This window comes from Corticium candelabrum, chromosome 4 (assembly GCF_963422355.1).
Source record: "Corticium candelabrum chromosome 4, ooCorCand1.1, whole genome shotgun sequence".
Lineage (NCBI taxonomy): Eukaryota > Metazoa > Porifera > Homoscleromorpha > Homosclerophorida > Plakinidae > Corticium > Corticium candelabrum.
The window spans coordinates 412315-438637 of NC_085088.1; the positions used below are offsets into that span (position 1 = coordinate 412315).

Sequence of the window (26323 nt, forward strand, 5' to 3'; positions counted from 1 at the left end):
CAATATGGATCTGATCTCATTATCCGTCTCCTTTTCTTCAGCTAATTCCACACTAATAGTATTTGATAGAGGAACTCAACTCGGGTAGGTTTCAGTAGGTTCCAGGTGAATTAGAGTAAAATAACTTCCTAATTTGTTTCAACTCACGTGCAAAATGTCAGAATGAATATGAATATATACGTACTTCAGCTGCGTTTGTGGACCAGTCGACCTTGCATGCTTCTGCTGTTTTAGCTGGCATTATTCTTGAAATCTTTGTAGCCTTTTGCCTGGGCTCTTATTAGCTAAAGATCTAGAACTGGAACTGGAATACAGAACACACTACACTAGCAGTTCCAAAAGTTAAAAGGTCAAACTACTGAAACCCATTCCAACAGTTCTACAAATCAAACGGTAGCAAACTAATGCAAACCCTTCCAGTTTTGGAACTGGAAATGAAAAAGTGGCATCAATACATTTCAACCCAACCTACCAGCTACGCATGCCACAAATAGCGTTAGCCTCATAACCCAATAAATGGCTCCTTCAAAGTGAGTCAGGTACACCCAAGTATTGTTTGCGCTATTGTCTGTACAGTAGTTATTATACTATAGCAAGCCAGTAGGCTAGCGTAATGAAGACTAATATGGCAGTACCAAGACACATCCAATACTCAATAAATCTGATTTGTCAACAAGCCACATAAGTCTACCTCTAAGAGAGTCATAAATGTGCATTTATCTTACTCATGTTGCAATCAAGTGCCAGACATACCCGCTTGTTCAAACAAAAACCTGGCAATACAGCATCTGTACAGTGTACTTGCACAACCAAAGCTGGCAAGTCATAAAGTAGTCTGAGCCATAGATATCATACTAAAAATTTTTTCCACACCTACAGTCATCTCTGAACTAAAATTTAGAATTACAGTCAACTGTCATCTGTAGTGCACGTTTTGTACATTAGGTCACACGCAATTACCTGGGTAATGCATTAATTAAAGAAATCACAAACACAAGAAATAAGGTCAACCTTGTTATTATTCAGACCACTGTTGTCCTGCTGGGTGACTGTCGGATTATCAGTAAAAAATACAGTGACCATGTAAATTGGTCAGGTGTACTATACCTTCATCAGAAAGTGAGGGTGTCAGATTATTGGGTGTTGGAATAAGGAGGTCTGACTGTCTATACAACTAGACAACACAGCACACAAAGGGATTAAATAATTCGTATCACAGGTGATACTATACAGATATCTTCACAGTGAAGCAATCGAGAGATACAAGTCACAAAACGCTGGTTGTGTGAACCAGTAAGAAAAGAAAACGAAACAGAAGCCAAACCCTAAATTCAATTGTTCCTAATCAACTTACATAATTTATTAATGCAGCTGCTCTAAGTTCCAACATTGTCTGATGGACCACACATAACTATTTACAAAGCAATAGAAATAGCATTTCTGTAGTTCATTCGCACTCAGCACTAAAACGTAAAAGACTACCATAAAAAAGCTATCAAATTATAATTACTTTCATTTCTGTTGCTGTTACTGTATTTATGAATGAGAAGGAAGCACGCACCATGAGATGTGCAATACACATTCATCAAATACTAAGATACCAACCTTACAATATGTAAGAAAGCTGACAGAAACTAAGACCAAGTCATGCTAAGCAAACATAAAGACATTAGAGAAAAACAAGCGATTAGCAGAAATGCAAGAAAATGTCATGAGAGTTTCTTCGCTGACTTCAAACGAATGCCTCGTTCTTGTTCAAACTGTCTCCAGTCAGCACGTGCAAGGAAGTCTTGCTTTGCTAAATACCTATGCATTAGCCAATCGGAGTTATTGGTTACAAAACATTCTCAATGTGTGGTAAGAATTTGGAAAGGGTAAAACTTACCCGTCCTTGTTGTGCTGCTGCAAGTCTTCAGCTATTCCCTCTGTTGTTTTGAAACTGTCCCAATCCATTTTCGATTTCTGTAATGTGCTTAATTTTGGTTTCTTTCCCAACTGACAAACAAGATTAGAGAGAGATGAGCCTTCTCTCTTCGATGGACCAACAGGTTGTTTCTCATCAAGATTCTCCTTCACCCTGAATGTATATAACACAGTTATCTACACAAATCATACAATTAGGGTACACTGTGCGACAAATATCCAAAGTTTGATGACTGATTCATAATTACTGCATAACAAAGGTACTTAATACGTCCAGTCCACAGATTAGTAAGACTTTTATGTGCACAGTTCAACCATCCACAAATCATAAATTCAAAACATTTGTGCATGTGTTCAGTGTCTGGTGTCTGGTGTATGTGTGTGTGTGTGTGCACGTGCGCGTGCGTGCATGTGTGTGTGTCTGTCTCTGTGTGTGTAAACATTTCATGCAAAACACAAATCATACTGAATATCTTCTCCAGCAAAGGTGTATGTCTTGGTAGATGGTTTCACAGAATGTGCAGACGCATCACCAAATATTTGACTTGTTTTATCTTTCTGTAACATACATAACTCTAAAACAGGCATGCACACAAACAAATGGAAACAGACAGATGGACGGACGGACAAACAGACAGACAGACAGACAGACGGACGGACAGACATCATCACATACCGTTTGTAAGTTTGGTTTTCCTTGACTCTGATTGGGTCTCGTCTTTGTTACCATGGCAACAGACGTTACTTTTAGATCTGATTTGACTGGAACGTTGACATCTTTTTTGAAAGCTGACCATAAGTCATCAGCTTTTTTCTTCTTCTCTTCTTCATGCTGTTCTTCTCTTACAGACGTAGAAACACTCCCCGCTGTGTCAATTACTTCATCTTCACCTTCCTCCTCTGAATCAGTCCTCCGCCCTCGATTTCGACCACTATACGATTTGTTAGAAACTGCAATCCTAATTATAAATTATTTAATTAATTAAAACCTCTTAGTTTTCCTGCCGTTTCTTCCACGCATGCGCTGATAAGGTAAACCTGTTGGAGACTCTTCGTCGACGTCATCATCGCTTCCTTCTCCTGAGAAGACCTCAAGTTAGCTGTAAACATGGAAACGACCAATAAAACTCACCAACAGGTACGTAGTCGTCATCACTATCATCAGAAGTTGACGACATATCAGCACGTGGTTATCACGTGTCAACTTGAAACTTCCGGTTATGATTTGCGAGTCAACGCTAGTATGCAAACAGTTAATCACAACGCTTACAAGGCGCCAAATTTCTATGTACTCACAATAAACCCTACAACAAACACTACACACAATTAGCCAAACACTGTAATCCTGGCTCCAAACTTCCTAAGCCTCATCAATAAGGTGACTAGACAACTAGGAAGTGCAATTCCATCCTTACCACACTAATTAGCTAGCTAACATTCAAATTGTGTTGTTGCTAACTGTCCCTAAATCTTCACACTAAACATTGCATCACTAGTCAAAACATAAACTAATCCTGGAAATGCAGCCATACCTAGAATGTCACCATGAGGTAATGTGACAACTAACTGATTAGCAGATTTCCCACTATTTCTACTTGATGCCACAGCATCCGGTTGGAGGTAAATGTAAACATAGCGCATACAATCACAGATAACAGCAAAACTCAAGTCATTTGAACAACTGGTGAATTTCTTCTGCTGTTTGGATGCCTGCACATAACCGAGAGCATGAAAAGTAGCAACATGGTTGACAGTACATTTGTCTTTAGAAGTAGAAGTATTATTCCCTCCAAGTTGCCATAAAAGGCCATCCACATCGTGTCGAAGACACACTGCTTGAGGATGATCGTGTTTGATGTGAACATTGAACAACCATTGATGCCCACCCAAACTGGATCTGTGAGTAAACACACCTTTACTGTTGAATCTGTAGATAGCAGCAGTGTCATCTAGAGGAATGTCACATTCCTCCATCATTTCATTAAGTCTTTGGCCCACATTGATGTCATTGCCAGGATCATCTAGTTTATCAGACGTATATTTTTCTAATCTTTTATGTATTGCTTGAATTTCTTCATCAGTGAACTCTTTGTTTCCAACAGCACCACTACTGACTGGCCACTCCTGGCTATCACCTTCAGTCATTGTGTCTTCCTTTGCTTGACGTACTCCCTTGTATGCTAATAAAGATGGCCAAAATCGACCTCTTTCCTTTTTCTCTAAACTCACTTCTGCTCGACTCTGTTGCATTGTCCAACAACTGCCATCTGGATATACGTCACCAAACAGTTGACCATTTATAAGACATTCTCCATTAGATAAACTGAACTCTAAACAATTAATGTTAATGTGGCAGACAATGTCCTTCTTTGTAGCATCTGAAGGAAGGCTGAATGATACAATCACATCTTCATCAGTCTGAGACCACCAGCATTGCTTCTCATCTGACTTTTCATCACCAATTTCTCGTTCTTTGGTTGCTTTGGACTCAGACCTCAATTTCTCAGTACTTAAACTATCTTCAGCACTGTGAACGAACTGCACTCTCTCAAACAACACTGACATGTCATCCTCTTGAGACAATGATTTTGATTCATGTTGGCATTCAATGGTTTTATGCTTTGATTGCAAAACAGTTACTGAGCTATTGCAGAGAATAAAGACAGCAGAACAGTCGCAATCAAATGTCAACATTTCAGGCCAGCTTGTAGTGCTGAAGCTGCATCGTCTGATGAAGTCACATCTACTATCATCTAACATCTCAATACCAATCCAACTAATTTGACTTTGAGTAATACTTCGTGTTTCTCCACTCTCTCCTTCGACCAAACTCATCAACAAACAATCCACAGTCCTTCCATCAGCATGCGCACCAGATGCTCCTACTAAGAACGGAACGTCTGCAACTTGTTGTGTCCACAAGACACACCAATAAGCAGCTTCCCGTGAAAAGAGGCACAATCCTCCACAGCCATCAGACACTACTGCCAACTCTTTTGATGGAAATGACACTGACACATTGAATTGACTCTCACTGCAGTTGAGTTCGGAAACTTGGCCAACCACTTTTACAGCAAACGGAATCTACGGAAAAGCACACAACATCAAAGCTAACTCTCTTTATACATGCTCCTGATCAAAGTCATTACATGCAAGCAAGCGCGTGCACACACACACACACACACACACACACACACACACACACACACACATACACACACACACACATGCACGCACGCACGCACACACACACACACACACACACACACACACACACACACACAAGCACACACACACACACACACACACACACACACACACACACACACACGAACAAACAATATTAAATAGCCTTGCATTTCCAAACCAGTCACGACCAATGACTTGCCTGTGAATCTTTGTGTTCGCAGCAAAGAATTCTATGCGAGTTATCAACGAAGTATGCCGTTCCTGGATTCCATGGATCAGCAAACAAATGGTTGTGAAGACCAAAGGCTCGCACGTGCAAGAAAGAAAATTGATTTTCACTCAAACGAACGACGTCAACATTTCTATCCAGCTTCAGTTCGTGTAGATCAAATTTTCTGTCTTTGGCAAGTTTGTAACCCTCGAAATTTGGCTCCAGCAAATCCCTGTTCGGACGAAACGCCATGGCAGCTTTATGATAACGCGCGTTACCATGCGATAGCTTATGATCACGTGCATCAAGTGACAGTGCATAAGATGGCTGCGGCGAGTCTAGCGAAGAACTACCAGCGTATGTCCGTTGAAAGTTGCTTTAACTGGAAGAGACAGAGGCATGTAGGAGAAGAAGTGGAGTCAGTAGACGTGGGGCCCCTTGGGCCGAGCATGTCATTTCTTCTTCCTCCTGTTAGTGAGGTGAGCCACTAGATAGGCTATTCATACCAAGCTCTGTTGAAGTAAGTCTTACCTATCTGCAGCCCGCGGAATTCTTGAAGACTTTCGGTGAAGGAGGAAAGAGTGACGTGAAATTTCGGTTTAATCACGGAACGACAACTTTGGCATTCAAGTTTCAAAACGGAGTCATAGTTGCTGTCGATTCTAGAGCTACCGCTGGATCATGGATAGGTCTGTATGTCAATAGAGGAGTATTTACTTATCACGTAGCGCGCGTTAGGCTAGCAACAATTTCCCACTTCGTTTATGATGTTGGTACGTACTCTACGTAATTAAAGCCCTAATACCGTACTTAATTTTTGCATATTTTGAACGTGAATTGCCACAAAGTGAAGCACTTGGACAGAGTTAGTTTTGTCACAGAGACATGCCAGCAGGCTTTTGATCTTGATATGATGAGATTCTAGTAAGTAGATCATCAGGTGCCAGGTTGTAAGGGTATGACGTTTTATTGCCACAGTATTAAAGCAACTTGCTACTGTAACATAACCAGAACAAAATTAAACATTTACTGCCTCGTCCATTTGAGTTAAGGCAGATTTTCATGGATTGTTTGTGTTTAGCATCTCAAACTGTCAAGAAAGTTATTGAAATTAATCCTTATTTGCTTGGTACAATGGCTGGTGGTGCAGCCGACTGCTCGTTTTGGGAGAGATCTTTGGCGGTTCAGTGCAGACTGTATGAGTTGAGAAACAAGGAGAGGATTTCTGTTGCTGCAGCGTCGAAGTTGCTGTGTAATATGCTTTACCACTACAAAGGCATGGGGCTGTCTGTTGGGTCGATGATTATTGGATGGGACAAGAAGGTGAGTGCATTGTGTGGGAAATGTGTGTGTGTGTGTGTGTGTGTGTGTGTGTGTGTGTGTGTGTGTGTGACGAGAAGTTACACTTACATGTCTGTCTGTTTGTTTGTCCATATTTGTCCATCAGAGTTTAGTTACTCGTTTGCTTGCTATACTATTAAACAGCAAATCAGACACGATAGATATTTATGCTGAGTATGTATATTTGCTTCAGGGCCCCGGTCTGTATTATGTTGATAGCGATGGTACACGACTGACTCACCACATCTTCTCTGTCGGATCGGGTTCAACATATGCATATGGAGTGTTGGACTCTTGTTATCGCTGGGAGTTAAAGGATGACGAGGCATATCAACTTGGTATAAGAGCCATTTACCATGCCACACACAGAGATGCATACAGTGGGGGCGTGGTCAATTGTGAGTCAGGATATAATCAACCTTGTAATTAATGTCTATTGTTGACATGATTTGTGTGTTGCAGTGTATCACATGAAAGAGACTGGATGGGAGAAGATATCTCAGACTGACGTCACAGAACTGCATTACAAATACCAGGAAGAGAAGAAATCTAGTTCTTGAACACAATTTTTTGTTGATGTAATAATACACATGTAGTAAATCAGAGTGTCAAACATACTAGCATTTCATGTCATACATCCATGACTAGTCATGAATTTTTACCTTGGTCTGCAGTTTGTACAAGTCTCGGGGAGTCAACTAGTTCGTACCCGTAGTATACAGCTACTCGCATTGTGATGAACACAGCAACACCCCAGAATAGAACATAGATAAGCTGCCATATCCATTCAGCTGCAAGAGAAACGAGAGTTTGCAGTTGAGAGATATGATAGACATGATCAACAAGGTCAAAAATCAGACTCTGTCTGTCTCTTGTCTGTCCATCTGCCTGTCATTTGTCTGTCTGTCTGTCTGTCTGCCCATCCATCCATTCATCAGTCTGTATATTCTCTTACTTGCAGGAATAAGTAGACTGATAATGAGCATTGAGAATCCAAAGAGCAAGACAAGAGGGACGACAGCCAATTTCCATCCTTGTCTTTCATTGAGAGGAGAATGGATACCTTCATTAGGATCCACAACATAGTTGCCAAGCACCAAATCAATTGCGTCCTAATTATTCATAAATATCAAAGTAACCCTACAAGGTAGCAGATTTGCATACTTGCCTGTCTAAAACCGTCGGTGAAATTATTCTGGAAATATCGAACAGTTGACTTGTAGCCATCTTGTAAACTGCCAGTTATACTTCTCTTCCCCGTCCTGATAACAAACGACAGTAAGTGTCAAACAATTACTGAAAATAGTCCAAATACAAAATTCGTTAAATATGCAGTAAGTGTTTTGTACTGCCTTTTCCCTCCCAACCCTTCCCTCCTTTTCTATGTAATAATCGTTTCAATATTTGCAAGTTCAATTTGTAATATGAAGTTGCTAACTTGCCTTGTGAAGTCACTCTTCAGTGCACCAGTTCCTGTGTATTGCATGGCCAGTGCATCTCCATTGTCTGCCCACACTACAAAGCATTAATTAATTAGAACTGATCAACCTTTCTGGCAGTCACAGATATGAATACAGTACAAAGAATCTGATCGCATGTAACTGCTGTTTCAATATACTTTAGACATGACATGTCTAATCACTGATTATTCTAAAGTTTGATGCTCTGTTTGTGATCCTCAACCTTTAATCATGCCCACCTGTCTTGTAGACATGCCTGCCAGTCTGTCTGTCTGTCTGTCTGTCTATCAAGTGAAGGGGTTCATCAAGGTGACTCTTTGGGTCTGGCTCTGTTTTCTGTCACTATCCACCCTGTTCTATGTGAAGTATCAACTCGATATGATGAAGTCACTATACTTGCATATTGGTATGATGTGTATGTGGTTGGGCCAACTGAAAACCTTAAATCAGTTCTTGAAGATCTCAAATCTTCTTTGTTGAAAGTTGGGTTAGAAATTTGTGACAGAAAGTGTGAACTGTATTACCCATCTGGTGAGTGTTGCAATTTTCCAACTTCTGTTCTGTTGCATACAATGGAACTATCATTTTGGGTACTCCTATAGGGAATTCAGACTTCATACAATCTCGATGCATTAATATAGCCAAATCTGGTGATCACCTTTGTTCTGAACTTGTCAAGTTGAATGACAGTCAAAGCTCAATGTTGATTTTATGTCACTGTCATGTTCCTCAACTGAATTACCTAGCAAGACAAATATTTCCTGTTGATTTGCAAGCAGCAGCAAACATACATGATACTATGACTAGATCATCGTTTGAAAGCATTATAGGTTACAATCATCTGGATGATATCAATTGGAAACAAGCAACTTTAAAGATCAAATTTGCTGGTTTTGGATTGACACAGATAAGTCAAATTTCACCAGCAGCTTTCTTATCTTCATGGTGTCAAGCCATGAAAGACTTACCTAAGAGGTTTTCATCATTTTTCGATTTAGTCAACTATCTTCAATACAGTAAATTACTGCCAGGGTCAACTGGCTCCACTGTGGCCTCTTCCTATCAGGATTTACCACCAATGCCCAAGTCAAACCACGAAGATGGAGAACAACAGTCTCTTGATGACTTTATCTCATATCCAAAGAAATTACAGCATCGATTATCCACAAAGATTGCAAGTGATAGTACTACTGATATTATTATACAAGCACAGTCTGATAGAAATGCAGCACGATTGAGATTCCTGTAAGGACGAGGGGCTGGTGCATGGCTGGATGTCATCCCCACTTCTGCTAAGTATGCTTTTAAAACAAACAAATTTTCTTTAGCATCTTACCTGAGGTTGGGAGTGGCTCTACCTTTCACCATTTGGATTAAAACGTGTGATTGTGGTCATGATTTGGATGAATACGGATACCATCTTTTAGCCTGTAAATATGGGGTGGACCTGTGTGGTCTCACAATTCAGTCTTAAATGGGTGGAGTGAGTGCCTGTCTGACTTTCACCTTCCCAATCAAACAGAACCAAGACATCAATACATCAATACTGAAGACCGTCCAGACAGTACAATGTTTGATCCAAATACTGGACAGAATTCGAATCTTGATGTGTCCCTGGCTCATCCATGGAGTCAGGACATTATTAGGAGAACTAGCAAGGAAAATGGTCATGCTATTGCAACAAGAAAAGAAACAAAAGTGAAAAATATTCAGAAGAGCTTGTTCCAGGAGGATATGTATCAAGATGTGTTCCTCTTGTGATAGAACATTTTGGGAGTGGGGAACAAAGGCAGAGTATTTTTTGCAGCATTTGTCACAACAGTCAGCAAATCCAGAAGCCAATTTTAATGTTTCCATAATCATGTCGTATTGGAGAAAAAGATTTTCTACAATTCTGCAAAGATGCAATGCCAAAGTTATCCTTAGAAAACTTTCAAAACTGTCACGTAATCATGGTGATTTAGATAGATTATTTGATTTTGACATTCAAAGTCAAGTCCATTAGTTAATGACTTTGTTGTTTGCAAAGAACTGATTTGTATTTTAAAAATGCTAGCACATGTACAAGTAGAATCTGTATGAGAATAAATTATCTGTCTGTCTGTCTGTCTGTCTGTCTGCCAATATACTATATTCTAACACAACACTTGCTCAATCAAACACAACTAGCATGCACAAACTGTCTGCCACAATCACAGAAATCATCACACACATCCGTCTGTACCATTCTTGTAGAGAAATTCAAAGCCACGATGTTGCTCTACCTGCTCTCCAACTGACAAAATTCCAAACCACTACACAGTTGGCTCTCATTCAACACACCAAATAACACAACACACATCCATTAACAACACTGTTCAACCTCCAACTGCTCCTGAAGACTTGCCTTTGCAAAGATCCCTTGAACAACATTAGTCCTAACCGAAAAACCAACAAAATAAATATCAGCACAATGAATTAATTAATTTTACAACTGCATCCTCATCTGATAATTGACAAGAAAAATAAAATTAAACTTTCACATGTCTATTGATGTCTGCATTCAGGTACTATTATCAGCTGCAATGATCCATTTATTGATCTCTTGACGAGTGCCTTTTATGTTATAGTTATGCAGCCACAACTGGCTATACAACTTACCAACCATTGAGATCAACTTGTAGACAAACCCAGGTCATGTATGACCAAGTTGTGATGGTCATCTTACTTTGTCACATGCAGATCTGACTTGCCTAAAAGTTGCTCCACAATGTATCCCAAAGACTTACCTATCCAAGCTATCCATGCAGTTTGTTCTGAGGATTCCGTCTTGGAGATAAATAGCATCGCCTTTCTGATCAACAAGAAAATATCTAACAAGCAAAAATGTTGTAAGTATGTACAGTAGCTTCAGTCTATTTCAAACGATCAAATCCATCTCTATTCTGAGTAAACAGCATACACTAGCTCAAGTACACGTGTCGCAAACCAATTCATATAAAATTACTGGCTGGCTGTCTGACTGAGTGTGATCCTCACTTCTGTTTCTTTCGTTCATCTGCTAACTGTCCAAGAAGAATTGAAAGACGATGCCACTGCATGTGTTTACACTCGTGATGAAAATCGAAAGCATGATATCTGTAAGCAAAATGTTCAAGCAATATAGTCAATACCATTAGACATGTAATGATGTCGTGTGTGTGTGTGTGTGTGTGTGTGTGTGTGTGTGTGTGTGTGTGTGTGTGTGTGTGCGTGCGCATGCATGCATGCGCATGTGTGTGTAGTTCATATTCTCCACTCACGTGACCATTAAATTGTCCATTGCGTCAACTTGACGTCTAAACTCATCACCAACTGGTTTCTCCACACCTTTTTGATTTATCTACCAACACCAATACATCACAAACAACTTTGCCACACAGTAAATCATTTCACAAACCAAGTTGACTGCAATCTGCCTGCCATAAAGAGCGATTTGAGAGTCAAAGTGTCTCTGACATCCAACAGTTGGAGTGGAGAGTTTGCCGATCTTTGGATGAGGCTTGTAAGAAAGGTTTGGCCTTTGGCTCCAATGAACAGGAATTGAACCACGAGTCTACACATGCATATTGATCATACAAGTACACCTCAGACTTTCTTTCTCTTGCCTGCATGCTGCTCACTGTCAGTGTCTGTCTATCTATGTATCTGTCTGTCCATACTCTGTCTGTTTATATGCCTGTCTGTCTCCCTGTCTGTCTGCCTGCCTGTCTGTGTATGATAAAGACGTTCAACATTTTGTTCATTGACTGTTGTTGATATGCATACGTAAAGTTAGCGATTGTTATTGGTAGAATAAGAGTTCAAATATAACAATCTGTCTGTCTGTCTGTCAGTCTTAGTTCTCTATTGAATACATCATCAAAATAGTACAACATCACTAACACTAAAAGAAAGCTAAACACAAAACTACGAGTCTATGGGACCCAGCTAGTGGCCCCTCAATACAACAACTAATTAAACAATAGCTATTGAAAAAAGTTCCAAACTATTGTTGCTAAAATGATGTCTGAGCTGCTTGATTTTCTCTCTAATTACTTGAATTAGACTTCTGCAGAGTAACTGACGCCTTGAACTCTGCCCCATTCTTCTTTCCACTTGTATCTCTGGATTGAAGTGCCAGTTTGTTCAAAAATCTTCAGCGTCTGTACCCCACCGACCAAAGAGCTCAAGAACTAGTGAAACTAACTTGGGGTAACAACCACCTGGTAAAATTTCTTCTCTCATTTCTCCTGTTTCTTCCTCTCTCGTTTGATGCAGCAGCACCATCTTCTTTGGCTGCCCTAGAGATGATATCTGGACACCAAGGATGCGCCATAGATCTATCCAAATCGATTTCTAAACCTATCTCAGCATAAAAACCACTATATCTGGTCTGCTGTCTGAATTCAGATAGCAATGTTGTGGTTCCCTTGTGTGATGTAGATGGAGTTGCTTCAAACAGTCAGACCATATGGATACAATTGAATTATGTGTAAATACGGGGCCTCCTCCTGTTTTGCATGTTACCAGATCATAACTGTCTTCATCCAGATCTTTTCCACAATTACACTGACTGGTATGAAAGGGCACGTTGCAACCAAGCCTCATCAAAGTTGCCAAACAAAAATCGCAGTGTGAAAGTGCAAGCCTTGAAGAGGAAGGAATCACATTAACCCAAGCCCCAGCACCTTTCCCTTGTAGGAATCGTAGCCTGCTTGTATCATCATATAGAAGACGAGTTATCTATCTGTCTGTCTGTCTGTCTTTCTGTCTGTTCAAGAAGTCGAAAGACGAACATGAAAGAAACAATGAAGCAGACTTTCAAGATAGATGGAGGAAGCAACTGTCTGTAGTTGTACAGTCTTGCAACTCTCATGTGATTTTTAAGAAGTTGTCAAAGTTGTCTAAGTGCAACTTCGATGACTTTACTGTACATATGATAGAGACATTCAACATTTTGTCCATTGACTGTTGTTGTTTTGCATAAAGTTAGCGCTTGTTATTGGTAGAGTAAGCGTTCAAATAAAACAATCTGTCTGTTTGTCTGAAGAGCTTGTTCCAGGAGGATATGTATCAAGATGTATTCCTCTTGTGATAGAACATTTTGAGAGGTGGGGCACAAAGGCAGAGAATTTTTGCAGCATTTGTCACAACAGTCAGCAAATACAGAAGCCAAATTTAAGGCTTCCATGTTCATGTCGTATAGGAGAAAAAGATTTTCTACAATTCTGCAAAGATGCAATGCCAAAGTTATCCTTAGAAAACTTTCAAAACCGTCACCTAATCATGGTGATTTAGATAGATTATTTGATTTTAACATTCAAGGTCAAGTCCATTAGTTAATGACTTTGTTGTTTGCAAGGACTGATTTGTATTTTAAAAAATCCTAGCATATGTGTACAAGTAGAATCTGTATGAGAATAAATTGTCTGTCTGTCTGTCTGTCTGTCTGTACTTCAGTACACATATCTGTACCTGCACAAATGATGTCCTTGCATCCTGATAAACAACAATCTGCTCTGTTTCTACTGAGTTAGCTGCATGCCCATCAGAGTCCACACCTCTCATGTAATACCTTACACCTGTGGATACATACACACACATACCATAATCTTTCACATAAATTTCACATAGAAGTTAATACTAACCTGCTCTGTAGCAGCTCCTACGAGAAATGAGGATAAACTGAAATTCTTTCTGATTAACCACGCTACGATTGATTGAAACAACTGCAGTCCCAAATTGATCAAGAAATAACAACACGACCCATAGGAAACACAACATACTGTACACAACACAACAGGATACAGCCATGCATGATGGGCAAAGTAAACTGATGAAGCTAAAAAAGCAAAAAAAGTGTGAACCTCAAATTAGACTTATTAGTTGCTGATTAGAACCTCCGGTTGAGCTGCTAAATCTTGGAGCAAATGTCTGTTCCATACAAACCGCTGGTCAGCCTAAAACAGAAAATAGGGTTTTGTGTGTGTGTGTGTGTGTGTGTGTGTGTGTGTGTGTGTGTGTGTGTGTGTGTGTGTGTGTGTGTGTGTGGCAATGTCTATCTGTCTGTTTGTATATCTGTCTGTCTATCTGTCTGTCTGTCCATCTGTCTGTCTGTTTGTGTGTGTCTGTCTGTGTCTGTCTGTCTGTCTGTCTATCTGTCTGTTTTGTTCATTGACTGTTATTGTTATGCATACGTAAAGTTAGCGATTGTTATTGGTAGAGTAAGAGTTCAAATATAACAATTTATTTGTCTGTTTTTCTGTCTGTCTCTGTCCGTCTGTCTGTCTGTCTGTCCATCTGTCCATCCTTCTGTCTGTCTGTCTGTCTACCTGTCTGTCTTTCTGTCTGTCTGTCCATCTGTCTGTCTGCCTGCATGCATGTGCATGTTGTGACCAGCTGCTCACGACTCTCACTCTTTCATTAAGATGCATAAGCTTAAACTCCGGTGTTGTATTCTCCAATCGTTGCAGCGTGTGTGTCACATCATAAGTAGCCGAGTAGTAAAACCCAAACGTTTGAAACACCGTCTGCACCATATTCACATACGTCCTATTATGACGATCCTAACAACACACACAAACATTAATCTATTTTAATCACATCCAATTTCCTCATTCACCTGAATTTCTGATAAATGTCTCACAGACCTAGCAAATGCAATGACGTCAGTTGATGTCACTCTCCACACATCGTGCTGCTCTATTGTCCCAACCTTCTCTCTTCCAGTGATAACAACCAAATAAGGACCTAATTAACACACAACCATACAACCAAAATAAATTATTATAATTTCAATTTAGTAATTCATATAATTAATGTACAAAAATAAGAAGCAAATCACACTAGGCCAACTTCAATAGTGAAGGTTACACAAACAATCATTTAATTAACTAACAACACGTGCAACTGCTAGAGCTCAGCAAACTTTCATACGAAAGCAATTGCTCATGTTAATGGGTCCCTTGCTTTACTACATGCTTACACGACTCCACCATGTGCGGAAGTTATACCTGCAAGTGATGTGAAATGCTTCCTAGGCAAGTTAAGAGAGTCGTTTTAACCATTTTATATTGCAGACACACAAACAAAAAAGCAATAAAACAAGAGGCTAAATTAATTAATAATTTAATAAATTTATCTAAATGACTTTCAATATATTTAATTTTAAACTAATTTTTATTTTATTTTATATTTTATTTTAGATGTGACTGCATTTCGTTATTTCATTTGAAACCATGAGTGAGTATGGTTTTATCTCCAACAACAATAAATTTTTCTCTCTCACGTATAAACATTGATTAATTAATTAATTAGAACATAAACTATGCCACGCCTACGCATACCAGCAATGAGTCTGATAATTCCTATTATGCCATAAATTTGTCTGATTGTGGCTGAGGGTGGGACGGCATTGGCATTCCCTGCACGAAGATCAGGCAGTTTGTCAGTAAAATTATTGCAACGTCACACATGCACACTCACGGACGACACGCAATTGCCCGGATGCCCTATCGATTTCCAAGACTCCGCTGCCGTCTGATGGAACGACGTAGAAGATTTCTGATGTCGTACATCTGTAGCACACAACTGAACATCAAAAATTTAAACAGCAACTCACACCAAACCTTACAATCTCAGGGAATCGTGAACGCTCATGACATAACATATCCCGGATGTATATACGGGAGCTTTAGAAAAATTCAATGAGCATGGCCGTGCGCTTGTATGCCGTGTTTCTTAGTCGTTCGCTGAGTACGTGCCCTGTGTTGTGTGCTGGACAGAAGTGGAGAGTGAGGTAAATCTGTCAAGTTTTAATTAGTTATGTGGGTTTGGGTGGTATAGATTTGTTAGTTTGTAGTATGATTCAAATACTGCAAATAAAATAAATAAATAAATAAAAAATAATAAATATAATTAAAATATCTCAATACAGTAGTAAGTAAGTAAATAAATAATAAATAATAAAATAAATAATATAAGTAGTAAGTAAATAAATAATAATAAATAAATAATGTAAGTAGTAAGTAAATAAATAATAATAAATAAATAATTAAATAATAAATAATATAAGTAGTAAGTAAATAAATAAATAAATAAATGTACTGACAAAGCTGAACTTTGATCTTTAAATCGTCACATTCAACAAATAATGTGCACTAAAATATATTTTTGTTGGATTGTGTATGGTATGTAGCAAAGGCTTGGCAAGAAGTGGCAATGAGTATGGACCACTGACTGATCTACCTGACTGGTCGTATGCTAGTAAGTCAAACATGTTGGTGTTGTAGATCAGTGCACAAGGTGTAGTGTTGATTGTATTTAGATGGGCAGCCTGCACCTGATAGTAAGAGAAAGATAGCAAGACAGAGGAGAAGAGAAGCTGTGGCTGTAAGTATTGAAACAAGTCAGCCAGACTTGTAATGAATTTAAGTCTAATTTTCTTTCCACTAGACGCGAGTCCTTACACTGACGCAAGAGATGAACGAAGCAAAGAAGAAAGCATATCGAGACGAAGACACATAAGCAACAACTCAATACGAACAATAATGTGTCTTATTTCCATACAAATTACTGTAAATAGTAGGGAACATTAACAGCAAACGACGTGCATTCTAAGTTCTATCAGAATTGCAGTATCATTACTTCACTTTGAAGATAATGTAACCGAGCAACATGACGATAACGACGACAGCAAGCACAATTATACAGAGTGTCTTACGAGACTTCCTCTGTGTCTTCTCAGCCTACAGATATACAAAATTATGATATTCAAAGCAAATCACACTCAATGATTCATTATGTTTAACTTGACGAGTAAATTCAGAGATGATGTGGCTCATGCATATAATGCCATTCTAACCACATGTTCTTTCACAATGTGTTTCTGCTCTATACTGCATGCTAGGATAACTGTTTAGTCTTTAGTATTGCAGGTGGGGTGATCACAAATGTTGTGGATTCCTTAGAAATCTCTCCAGGGGTCATGGTAATGTTGTTGAAGGTCAGATACGTAAACCTGTGACTTGACATGGCAATCATGTGATATCCATCAGTCTACTATATTGACACACATATTGAAGTAGCTTTGTTCACTACAAAGTGAGTGGTTGTTTGAGTTGAATCCAGGCATGCATTCATTTTTGTATATTTTAACCATTCTGAAATAGACAAAATAGTGATTCTAAAACAGATGCTTGCTAGACAATCCAAACGAAATTCAGAGCATATTACATATGCAATAGTACACAACAGATGATACAGCCGACTCTTGACTACCATTTCATTTCTTTGAAGGTAGCAAAGACTTTCTAGTTGATGTTACACCATCAAAAACTTAGCTCTGTTACGACAGCAGCTACTGCGCATGTGCAGGCAGCTTGTGTCTGGCCAAAATGGTTGGGAATGCACAAACACATGCATCCCAAAATAACTGTGTTTGCTGTCCACCCTTTCAGTACTTGACAATGTTAGGTCATGTCATCGAAGTTAGAGCTACCGCATCATTCTTGACGTAGCTGCACAATCAATACTATATACCTGTTCAAGTTGCTGAAGTCCTTTCTCCACACTAGTAGATGTTTGCTCAATATTGTAATCTATTCTGTCTAGAACAGTTCCCTGGAATTGACAATGTCAGCTACAGCTACCTGATTTGAATTGACTTGTTCCATTTGTCTACCTGTTCAACAATCATTGTAGCCAGATCTCTAAAAATTTCATTGAGTTGTGAGATTGATTCAACAATAGAACGTATTTGCCGTTCCCGTTCTTCGATCACTTCTGTATTGTCTTCAACCAGCATGAGCTGGTGGTCTGTGAAACCCTGAAAAATAAAAATCCATGAAATTGTTTGCACTTTCAGATGTGATACTGGATACAACATCAGAGCAATAAATTAACAAACAGGCAAACAAAGACAAACACACAGACATACAAACAAACACACAGACAAACAAACATACAAACATACAAATAGACAAACAAACAGACAGACAAACAGATACAAATATAAGATGCAATATACACAAACAAACTAGCCAACGTACACATTGAACATCCACTATGAAACACAAACACATGTGCCTACAAACATACATAATTAAGACTAAAAGAACATGATAGATAACAATAAATAAAAACATATTGCATGAACTGAAGCAAAATGTGTTTGCTGTGTGTGTGTGTGTGTGTGTGTGTGTGTGTGTGTGTGTGTGTGTGCGTGTGTGTGTGTGTGTAACTAACTCTATCATAAAGTTCATCTTCTGGCAACTGTTCCTCAGCCATTAGTGAGCTCTGTGCCCCTCCAGTAGCAGCTGCTGCTCCGACTGTCGGTAAAGTCATATCTGACCATTGAGACTCACGATTCTTCATTCCTTCAAACAGACACCAGTGAGCTAAAGCAAACAACAAACTAGGAAGCAACAAGCCCAACGTCTCAAGTAATTTGACTGTCCCTTTCTGAACGATATAGACAGCTCCTGCAGACTTGCAGCAAGAGACGACATTACATTCCTTGCCATGACTTGCTCTTCCTTCGATCCATCCTTACTTCTCGACCCAATGCCTCGAATTGATTTTTGACATCGATGAAACATCTACAGAAATTTGCGATGATAAGCTGGTGATAGTCGATATTGTCTCTATCCAGGGTAACAGACCTCTGTAATTTCTTTGGTCATGATTTCAATTTCGTGTTCCTTTTGTGTGTCATCCAGTGATGGCCTGTACATATGCTCATCATGTAGCTCGCTTAGTTTGTTCACTAGATGAAATAATAACACGTACAGTACTGTATAGGACAAGAAGAATTAGAGACTAGCAAGCAACATGTTCATGGTGCAATAGAATAGAACCATTTGTGCAAAATTGGTCTAATAATAGGCAACATAATGGAACACACACCTCAAACACAAAAGCAGCACAAGCTAGTAAAAAAGGTATGACTGTCTTATTTTAGATTTGCTCGCTTGCTTGTCTAATGTACTAAGAATCACTTCATTGCCTCCTGCATGGTCAATCAGTTGCTGATTATTTCTAACTATACCAGCTGCACCAGCTGCACATGCATGCAGGTCCTGAGGATGTCCATATTGCACCACCTGCATTATTCAAGTTCTCAGAAGAGAGTGTAGACATCATTACAGAGTACTTCCTATTTGTACTAGTGTATACAGTATGTAGTATATATGCTATGGAACTAGACTCATCAAGGATTGGCAGAGTAAAGCCATCATGTTTCTAGGTGGAAAGCATAAAGTTTAAACCAACGTCACAGGATTTCCCAATAGACTTGCAGAGGCTGTGACCACAAGAAATTTCAATGAATGCAGCAATCCTTTTCTAATAATTGGAATTTCACATACAGCAGTCACTACAAAGTACGCTTCGTTCCCTTACACACAAACACACACATACTAGTAGCTAGAATCAAGTTCGCTTTCTGATGTTTTTCAATGTCTAATTGCCCCCGCGGAGACGGAGAACAAGATGAAGAGTAGACTCTTTCTGAATGTTGTAGTCGCTCAGAGTGCGCCCGTCCTCTAGCTGCTTACCAGCAAAGATAAGGCGCTGCTGGTCAGGAGGAATACCTTCTTTGTCTTGAATTTTTGCCTTTACGTTCTCGATGGTGTCACTAGCTTCAACCTCAAGCGTGATAGTTTTACCAGTGAGGGTCTTCACAAAAATTTGCATGCCTCCCCTGAGACGAAGAACCAAATGAAGCGTCGATTCCTTTTGAATATTGTAGTCGCTCAGAGTACGGCCGTCCTCAAGTTGCTTGCCAGCAAAGATGAGACGCTGCTGATCCGGGGGAATTCCTTCCTTGTCTTGAATTTTTGCCTTCACGTTCTCGATGGTGTCGCTCGCTTCCACTTCCAGCGTGATGGTTTTGCCTGTCAGCGTTTTGACAAAGATTTGCATACCGCCTCTCAAACGAAGCACCAAATGGAGGGTAGATTCTTTCTGGATGTTGTAATCGCTCAACGTGCGGCCGTCTTCCAGTTGTTTACCAGCGAAAATGAGACGCTGTTGATCGGGTGGGATGCCTTCCTTATCTTGAATTTTTGCTTTCACGTTCTCGATGGTGTCGCTCGCTTCCACTTCCAACGTGATGGTTTTACCCGTCAGCGTTTTGACAAAGATTTGCATACCACCACGGAGACGGAGCACAAGGTGGAGAGTGGATTCTTTCTGAATGTTGTAGTCACTCAGAGTACGCCCATCTTCGAGCTGTTTGCCTGCAAAGATAAGACGCTGTTGGTCGGGTGGGATTCCTTCCTTGTCCTGGATTTTAGCTTTCACGTTCTCAATTGTATCGCTCGCTTCCACTTCCAATGTGATGGTTTTTCCGGTTAGAGTCTTGACAAAGATCTGCATACCACCTCTCAGACGAAGCACAAGATGGAGAGTAGACTCTTTCTGGATGTTGTAATCGCTTAGAGTACGACCGTCCTCCAGTTGTTTCCCCGCGAAAATGAGACGCTGCTGGTCGGGCGGGATTCCTTCCTTGTCTTGGATTTTCGCCTTCACGTTTTCGATGGTGTCGCTCGCTTCGACTTCGAGGGTAATGGTCTTACCAGTAAGCGTTTTCACGAAGATCTGCATTCTTTGAGAGAAATCACAAACTCAACCGCCTATTCAGTCACGTCGGTAGAATGAATGAGGTCGCTGGGGTGAGCGCTTTATGATGTAGAGACTGAATCGGCAGCCAATCACAGACCTCCGTGTCAAATCACGCCACATCATGCAACGTCGGCATGACACACCTAGCTGACGCACGTGATATGTCGGCGGATATTACACCCACTACTGACACACCCACTACTGTACACACCCACTACTTACACACCCACTACTGTACACACCCACTACTGTACACCCTTACTTACGTATTCTTGTAATATCGACATCACCTACCACAATTTCTAATTAGCTAATCTTACTTTTTTGCTTGATTCTCGTAATTTCAAGAGATATCTAACACACAAGGCACTAGGCAAACCATGGAAACAAACAACAGACATGGATTTCCACCTCATCAATACGTGAAGTCCTACAACAAAAACAAGCAATAAGAAACATATGGCAGCTTCAGTACATAGCCGCAGTAGACAAATTCTGTTGATTAATATTAGGCAAGTTGAAAACAAGAGAAACAGTCACAGTTTATTGTTACCATTAGAATCACAGTACAGTAGGTACTACAGTATAATGTAATTGTCTGATGTCAAAACTAGTAACCATTGCAATTGCATAAAATCTTGTTCATACAAACTGGTCAATACTAAAGATGTTAACATAATTCTCCTAATAAAAATGTTGACATATGCCCAGCGGTCATAGACTTAGGGCGCATTCGATTGACCTCTTTTGGAAGAGACTGGAAGACTGAACCCAATTGAACGCTCTTCCCATTCTGGAAGAGTGGGAGATTGATTGCGCATGCTCAGTTAGAGCACGCATGGATCTCAGGGTAGTTGTTGCTTGTGTAAATTACGCTCTAGAACTGTTTGAGTATGATGAGTTACTACTCTTGTTAGATGGAGAGCTAGACGAGTATGTGCCATACGGATGTAACATGCGAGACTGAGCATGTGTAACCACTCCTCTCTTCCAGCCAGGAGCTGGAAGTCTTTCGGAAGAGGAAGACTGTCAATCAAAAGCCTTTCCATCCCCCCTCCTCCCCTCTTCCAGTTCTGGAAGAGGCTGGGAGAAGTCAATCAAAAGTGCCCTTAATAAATTTCTTACACTGACCAGTAATGAACTGAACCCTAAAACAATCAATATCTACATCTTCTGGCTCTGTGAACCTAAATATATATAGAATTTTAAAAACTTCTTCTCTGAAAAAAGAAAGAGATGTAGGGATTGTATAAAAAGTAATAGAAACAAGATCTCTAGATAATATTAACCAAAGCCAGACATTAGTGAATCCTTCCAACCCACTAAAAGTAAAATGTAGGGAATGTGGTTGGAAGGATTCACTAATGATGTCTGGCTTTGGTTAACATTATCTATAGATCTTGTTTCTATTACTTTTTATACAATCCCTACATTTATTTCTTTTTTCAGAGAAAAAGTTTTAAAATTCTAGTTTGGTAAGTTTTTAAGAGTGCAAAAGCACAGCCTACTCCATTAGTTAATATTAAACAAAGATTTTATAGCCTAACAAAAATACACATTTCCTAAATCATACTTGGTCTACATGTATAGTCTCATATCTCGAGCATGTGGATCTTAGGTTTACAGTGTACTTGCAAAATATGCTAAGAGCTATGCAGTGTTTGTGTATAGGTGGTTTGAATCAGACGTCACATTTAGTTGCAATAATACCACTAGTAAGTATGAAGCTGTGTTCTACTCGCTTCAGAGCTACGAGCATACATGCATGTAGTTGTGTGTGTGTGTGTGTGTGTGTGTGTGTGTGTGTGTGTGTGTGTGTGTGAGCGTGCATGTGTGCGTGTGTGAGTAGAAGCTAGTGTATGGAAGATGGAAAAAATGTGGAGGAAACCTTGAGAGAAGCTTCGGCACTGGCACCGGCTGTCCTGAACATGCCATCTACTCAATTCTACTTGGGCTATTCAACTGTCTACTTGCCTTCAAAAGGTGAATGCAGCATTATCGAGGACAAACTACTTAGCATAGTGAATAAATTGAGGGTAAAATACAGTATGATTTCTTTTCCCCTCGATCAAGTGTTTGACATAGAGACCTTAGTAATAGCTGGGCCTATTGCCCTGATAGTTATTTTCACAAATTTAGACATGTTTTGAGCAATGTATAAATAAAGTGTGTGTGTGTACTGCAAAATATTTCGATATCGCGCAAAAGGTTGAGATTGAAGAAGGAATTTACGCAGATGATTAGCTGTTAGATCTCCTGGTTGTCTACAACAATTTCTAGATGCATGCTTTCATAATTTTAATTTGTGTCTAGTAGGGTATGAGTATTAGCATTTAAACAACTAAAGTTCTTGGTGTGGGCAACAAAGCAAGCTCGCATTTCCATTGATGGTCATGCATCACATTACAGAATGCTGATGAGTTTGTTATCTAGACCACTTAATTGAAACACAAGATTCGTTAACTACCTTAGATAGACGTGTCACTACTATGAGAATCGAGATGCCAGTTTCTGCAGCGTCAGCTTTTCTTCTTCATCATTGTTGGCCAAGTGTCATTGAACGCTACACGCACACGCCGACATTTGCGGTCGTGCACGTGACCAAGCGTGTGTATGCACGTGCCGAGCGTCTTGAACAAAAGCTCGACTTCTACAAGCGACCGGCTTGTACACAGTACGAGGTCTTCGATTTGCGAGAGTTCAGTCTTAAATATAATACGGTAGTACTAGACAACCGCAAAATTTTTATCGTAGATCACACCTCTAAGCTCATAACAAACGTCACATTCCGAGCGCTGCAAAGTCAATATTTCGTGATGGAAGCGATCCGAATTAATTTGCTTTTGCCATAATTCAAATGCTTGAAGGCGTTGGTGTTCCAACTACGGCAAGAAGAGGTATATCGCGTCTGCGATTGCGATGACGTCCAATGTCACTTCTAATTAATTAATTACGTGCACTTCTTGCGTTTGCTCGTGCGATTCAAGAGCGCGATTCTTTGCCTAACTGTAGGCTTTCAGATTTTTCAACCACAAAATGTGTCAAGAATTCTTGTCGTCTTGTTCGTACACGTGTACCTAAACTGCTTCATGCAATGTAGCAAGAGCTTGCGATTGGCTGCCTGGTTATTGTTTGTTAACAATTGCTTACAACAATTGCGGTTGAACGTAAGTAGGGTAGCAGGTTCAAATCCATTCTAGAAATCTTTTTTCTTAGATGTTTCCATTTCTATCATCAAAAGAATACAGGTCGGCTTATTCTACGTCATTTCCCAAAGTTTTGGCTTTAGATATGCCGTAGTCAAAGAGTTAGATCAATTCAGAAGTTGTCAAGCGTAGTTGAACTTGCAAGGTTCTATCTGTTGTTTTCAAGATATTTAGCCGCATTTTAAGGTGATTTCGGAAGGTCTAAAAATCTGACCACGCCCACACAACCTGGTCAATCCCTACATACAGGGTACTACCGTACCCTGTGATATATATATATATATATATTAATTTAATTTTTTTACACATGTGTAACATCAACATATACTAAGTGAGCAAGTCCCAAAGAGAGTCACTAGAAGAATGCAGTTGCATACAGCCGTGTACTAAACAAGCATTAAATAACCAGAGTTTCACAGATAATTGTTCAATGAGGTTCTGGAAGGCTTGAGAAAGGGCTGTTGTGTTACAGGTGGTAGTCTTCAATGCGATAATCTTTAGAGTCTTCAAGCTTGAAGGTGTCCAATAACCTAGGGTCTCCAAAGCCAGAGGGAAGAACTCTCCGCCAGCAGCAGCAACAACATCATCATGGCAGGCATCTTTTCCATTTCACCTGCCAATGTGGCAGCACCAGCACTGGTTGCAGCGGCAATGATATAGCTGGGTTGGAAGGAATTTCTAACAGTTATGTCAAAGAAACCAGGTTTTCCATTGGTAAAATCAGGATGATAAATGCCACCTGGTCAATGAAGATCTCGGCCACCTATTCTCTGTTCCTTCTTAACTCCACTATTGTCGATGTGAAAAGCATGCCAGACAATATCCCTCAAACTGTCATGCCGTTTTGTTCGCAAGGGGCCACTTCCACAGCTCAAGGCATGGTCCCCAAACTGATCAATGATGTGACCACACACACACATCTTTGGATATATATATATATATATATACAGTACTGTGCAAAAGTTTTAGGTCACCCAGATATTGTTCTAAGGTTGTATGAAAATGTAGTTCTGCACCTGAAATATGAACGTCTTGAGATCACATACTGTCTGGAGATATTGAACAGTATTTCATCAGTTATATTCTTGCTGTAGACAGGCTGTAGCTAACGAGAACGTCAAAGTGCACTACGAGTTCACGTTGTGATGTCGCCGTTGCTATGCAGATGGCTAGAATGACTTTGGGATGAAATGAAACGCCGACTAGAGAAGGAACCCTGCAGGAACAAGCAAGAGTTGACAGCAGCTGTTTTCCAAGTGTGGAATACCACCACCAGGGCTGTTACCACAAACCTTGTAGATTCGATGCCTTGCAGGTGTGCTGCAGTAATTGCTGCTCATGGAGGACACACTAAGTACTAAACAATATTTCTTTGTCAAGATTACTTGTGAGTAGTATGCAAGATGTTTTTTGTTGTTTGTGATACAATAAAGCTGTAGCTGTTGACTGTAGTCCACTTTCTTCCTCCAGATTAGTGAAGTAACCAGGGTGACCTAAAACTTTTGCACAGTACTGTATATATATATATATATATATATACATATATATATATATACATATATATATGTGTGTGTGTGTGTGTGTGTGTGTGTGTGTGTGTGTGTGTGTGTGTGTGTACATGTATTGACCTTTTACTGTTGATACTAAATTAGAATGATACCCAGCAAGTACAGTGTAGTGCTATATCAAGTCCATAAATGACCACTCATTTCCGTCATTTGTTGTTAAACTTATCCCAAATCAAAGACCTTAATTTAACAATAAATATATTTACAGTACATAAACAACACCACTAAATCTTAACACAACTAAACTCCTAGACTCTAGATCTCACTTAGGCAAGTGACAAGGTTATGTCTCACCATTCTGGCGGTAGCTTTTCTCTCTCTAGTCTTCCAAATTGTGCATCTGATGACTCTCCTACCCGTACCAAAGCCACCCTATCGTCTCCCTACACACAGTCGTCCGTAAATTTCGTGACGTCATTACAATTTAGAGGTGCTGACATCATCAGACAGTCCAGACTGCTTTGCTCCTAGTACACTACTTCGAAAACGCAGGAATACTTCCGTGTGGCTCCTAGTCACCAATTTCTCTAGTCGCCTTCCTTGAGACATAATGACATTGCACATGCGCAAAGTGTCTCGACGAGATGCTAAACAGCCTCGATTTTCCAAACACTCGTGCGCGAGGAAACGAGGCACACACTACGAGAACAGGGGTGGCCCAACTGACGCTATGCCGTTCTTGGTGCCACACCAATGCACCAGCCTTATCTGAACTTGGCCTCTCCTGAATTGTCAGACCAAACTCCAATTGTGCAAATTGCAAATTATGTCAAAGCAATACATGTCTACACCCAGTACAGT

General features: G+C 39.9%; 7 protein-coding genes across 7 annotated transcripts; 2 read left to right on the forward strand and 5 right to left on the reverse strand.

Moving 5' to 3' along the window:
- Positions 1-1567: 1567 nt before the first annotated feature.
- LOC134178867 (craniofacial development protein 1-like) lies at positions 1568-3160 on the reverse strand. The gene is made up of 6 exons (XM_062645775.1): positions 3056-3160; positions 2913-3003; positions 2600-2855; positions 2390-2481; positions 1886-2077; positions 1568-1806 (listed from the first exon to the last, which is right to left on the reverse strand). Exons 1-6 carry the CDS (start codon positions 3099-3101, stop codon positions 1710-1712), a joined length of 774 nt encoding a protein of 257 aa, XP_062501759.1. The 5' UTR covers positions 3102-3160; the 3' UTR covers positions 1568-1709.
- A 16-nt stretch (positions 3161-3176) lies between these two features.
- Positions 3177-5581, reverse strand: LOC134177937 (nudC domain-containing protein 1-like). The gene is made up of 2 exons (XM_062644714.1): positions 5312-5581; positions 3177-5007 (listed from the first exon to the last, which is right to left on the reverse strand). The coding sequence occupies exons 1-2, from the start codon at positions 5573-5575 to the stop codon at positions 3388-3390; spliced, it is 1884 nt and encodes a 627-aa protein (XP_062500698.1). The 5' UTR covers positions 5576-5581; the 3' UTR covers positions 3177-3387.
- A 39-nt stretch (positions 5582-5620) lies between these two features.
- On the forward strand, positions 5621-7287 carry LOC134178368 (proteasome subunit beta type-5-like). The gene is made up of 5 exons (XM_062645240.1): positions 5621-5802; positions 5865-6012; positions 6405-6646; positions 6858-7062; positions 7127-7287. Exons 1-5 carry the CDS (start codon positions 5647-5649, stop codon positions 7222-7224), a joined length of 849 nt encoding a protein of 282 aa, XP_062501224.1. The 5' UTR covers positions 5621-5646; the 3' UTR covers positions 7225-7287.
- Positions 7288-7312: 25 nt separating this feature from the next.
- On the reverse strand, positions 7313-15794 carry LOC134178367 (phosphatidylinositol-3-phosphatase SAC1-like). Its single transcript, XM_062645238.1, has 19 exons — positions 15758-15794; positions 15610-15701; positions 15471-15548; positions 14747-14874; positions 14541-14690; positions 14025-14084; positions 13933-13966; positions 13773-13853; positions 13600-13706; positions 11543-11698; positions 11406-11485; positions 11143-11241; positions 10893-10976; positions 10487-10541; positions 10349-10418; positions 8107-8179; positions 7833-7926; positions 7620-7776; positions 7313-7455 (listed from the first exon to the last, which is right to left on the reverse strand). The coding sequence occupies exons 1-19, from the start codon at positions 15781-15783 to the stop codon at positions 7313-7315; spliced, it is 1767 nt and encodes a 588-aa protein (XP_062501222.1). The 5' UTR covers positions 15784-15794.
- An 18-nt stretch (positions 15795-15812) lies between these two features.
- Positions 15813-16721, forward strand: LOC134178371 (large ribosomal subunit protein mL52-like). The gene is made up of 4 exons (XM_062645243.1): positions 15813-15922; positions 16322-16389; positions 16451-16515; positions 16579-16721. The coding sequence occupies exons 1-4, from the start codon at positions 15831-15833 to the stop codon at positions 16648-16650; spliced, it is 297 nt and encodes a 98-aa protein (XP_062501227.1). The 5' UTR covers positions 15813-15830; the 3' UTR covers positions 16651-16721.
- On the reverse strand, positions 16659-26087 carry LOC134178370 (syntaxin-16-like). Its single transcript, XM_062645242.1, has 10 exons — positions 25961-26087; positions 25817-25905; positions 21160-21178; positions 21069-21102; positions 18786-18889; positions 18560-18722; positions 18370-18500; positions 17807-17950; positions 17665-17745; positions 16659-16871 (listed from the first exon to the last, which is right to left on the reverse strand). Exons 1-10 carry the CDS (start codon positions 26084-26086, stop codon positions 16767-16769), a joined length of 996 nt encoding a protein of 331 aa, XP_062501226.1. The 5' UTR covers position 26087; the 3' UTR covers positions 16659-16766.
- Positions 19443-20794, reverse strand: LOC134178369 (polyubiquitin-like). The gene has a single exon (XM_062645241.1). It carries the CDS (start codon positions 20728-20730, stop codon positions 19585-19587), a length of 1146 nt encoding a protein of 381 aa, XP_062501225.1. The 5' UTR covers positions 20731-20794; the 3' UTR covers positions 19443-19584.
- Positions 26088-26323: the final 236 nt, after the last annotated feature.

What these genes read in the sequence shown, in the direction of transcription:
- LOC134178867 (XM_062645775.1), bottom strand. Translation starts at nt 3,101, where the DNA reads ATGTCGTCAACTTCTGATGATAGTGATGACGACTACGTACCTGTTG. An exon ending in TGACGACTACGTACCTGTTG is followed by an intron (nt 3,004 to 3,055) that starts GTGAGTTTTATT and finishes AGGTCTTCTCAG; the next exon opens with GAGAAGGAAGCGATGATGAC. An exon ending in AACGGCAGGAAAACTAAGAG is followed by an intron (nt 2,856 to 2,912) that starts GTTTTAATTAAT and finishes CAAATCGTATAG; the next exon opens with TGGTCGAAATCGAGGGCGGA.
- LOC134177937 (XM_062644714.1), bottom strand. Translation starts at nt 5,575, where the DNA reads ATGGCGTTTCGTCCGAACAGGGATTTGCTGGAGCCAAATTTCGAGGGT. An exon ending in GCGAACACAAAGATTCACAG is followed by an intron (nt 5,008 to 5,311) that starts GCAAGTCATTGG and finishes GCTTTTCCGTAG; the next exon opens with ATTCCGTTTGCTGTAAAAGT.
- LOC134178368 (XM_062645240.1), top strand. Translation starts at nt 5,647, where the DNA reads ATGGCTGCGGCGAGTCTAGCGAAGAACTACCAGCGTATGTCCGTTGAA. An exon ending in TTCTTCCTCCTGTTAGTGAG is followed by an intron (nt 5,803 to 5,864) that starts GTGAGCCACTAG and finishes ACCTATCTGCAG; the next exon opens with CCCGCGGAATTCTTGAAGAC. An exon ending in TTATTGGATGGGACAAGAAG is followed by an intron (nt 6,647 to 6,857) that starts GTGAGTGCATTG and finishes TATTTGCTTCAG; the next exon opens with GGCCCCGGTCTGTATTATGT.
- LOC134178367 (XM_062645238.1), bottom strand. Translation starts at nt 15,783, where the DNA reads ATGAGCGTTCACGATTCCCTGAGATT. An exon ending in GTTCACGATTCCCTGAGATT is followed by an intron (nt 15,702 to 15,757) that starts GTAAGGTTTGGT and finishes TGTGTGCTACAG; the next exon opens with ATGTACGACATCAGAAATCT. An exon ending in CAGTCTACTTATTCCTGCAA is followed by an intron (nt 7,456 to 7,619) that starts GTAAGAGAATAT and finishes TTTCTCTTGCAG; the next exon opens with CTGAATGGATATGGCAGCTT.
- LOC134178371 (XM_062645243.1), top strand. Translation starts at nt 15,831, where the DNA reads ATGAGCATGGCCGTGCGCTTGTATGCCGTGTTTCTTAGTCGTTCGCTG. An exon ending in GGACAGAAGTGGAGAGTGAG is followed by an intron (nt 15,923 to 16,321) that starts GTAAATCTGTCA and finishes TATGGTATGTAG; the next exon opens with CAAAGGCTTGGCAAGAAGTG. An exon ending in GGAGAAGAGAAGCTGTGGCT is followed by an intron (nt 16,516 to 16,578) that starts GTAAGTATTGAA and finishes TCTTTCCACTAG; the next exon opens with ACGCGAGTCCTTACACTGAC.
- LOC134178369 (XM_062645241.1), bottom strand. Translation starts at nt 20,730, where the DNA reads ATGCAGATCTTCGTGAAAACGCTTACTGGTAAGACCATTACCCTCGAA.
- LOC134178370 (XM_062645242.1), bottom strand. Translation starts at nt 26,086, where the DNA reads ATGTGCAATGTCATTATGTCTCAAGGAAGGCGACTAGAGAAATTGGTG. An exon ending in TGACCAAAGAAATTACAGAG is followed by an intron (nt 18,723 to 18,785) that starts GTCTGTTACCCT and finishes AAATTTCTGTAG; the next exon opens with ATGTTTCATCGATGTCAAAA. An exon ending in AAGATGAACTTTATGATAGA is followed by an intron (nt 17,951 to 18,369) that starts GTTAGTTACACA and finishes TTTATTTTTCAG; the next exon opens with GGTTTCACAGACCACCAGCT.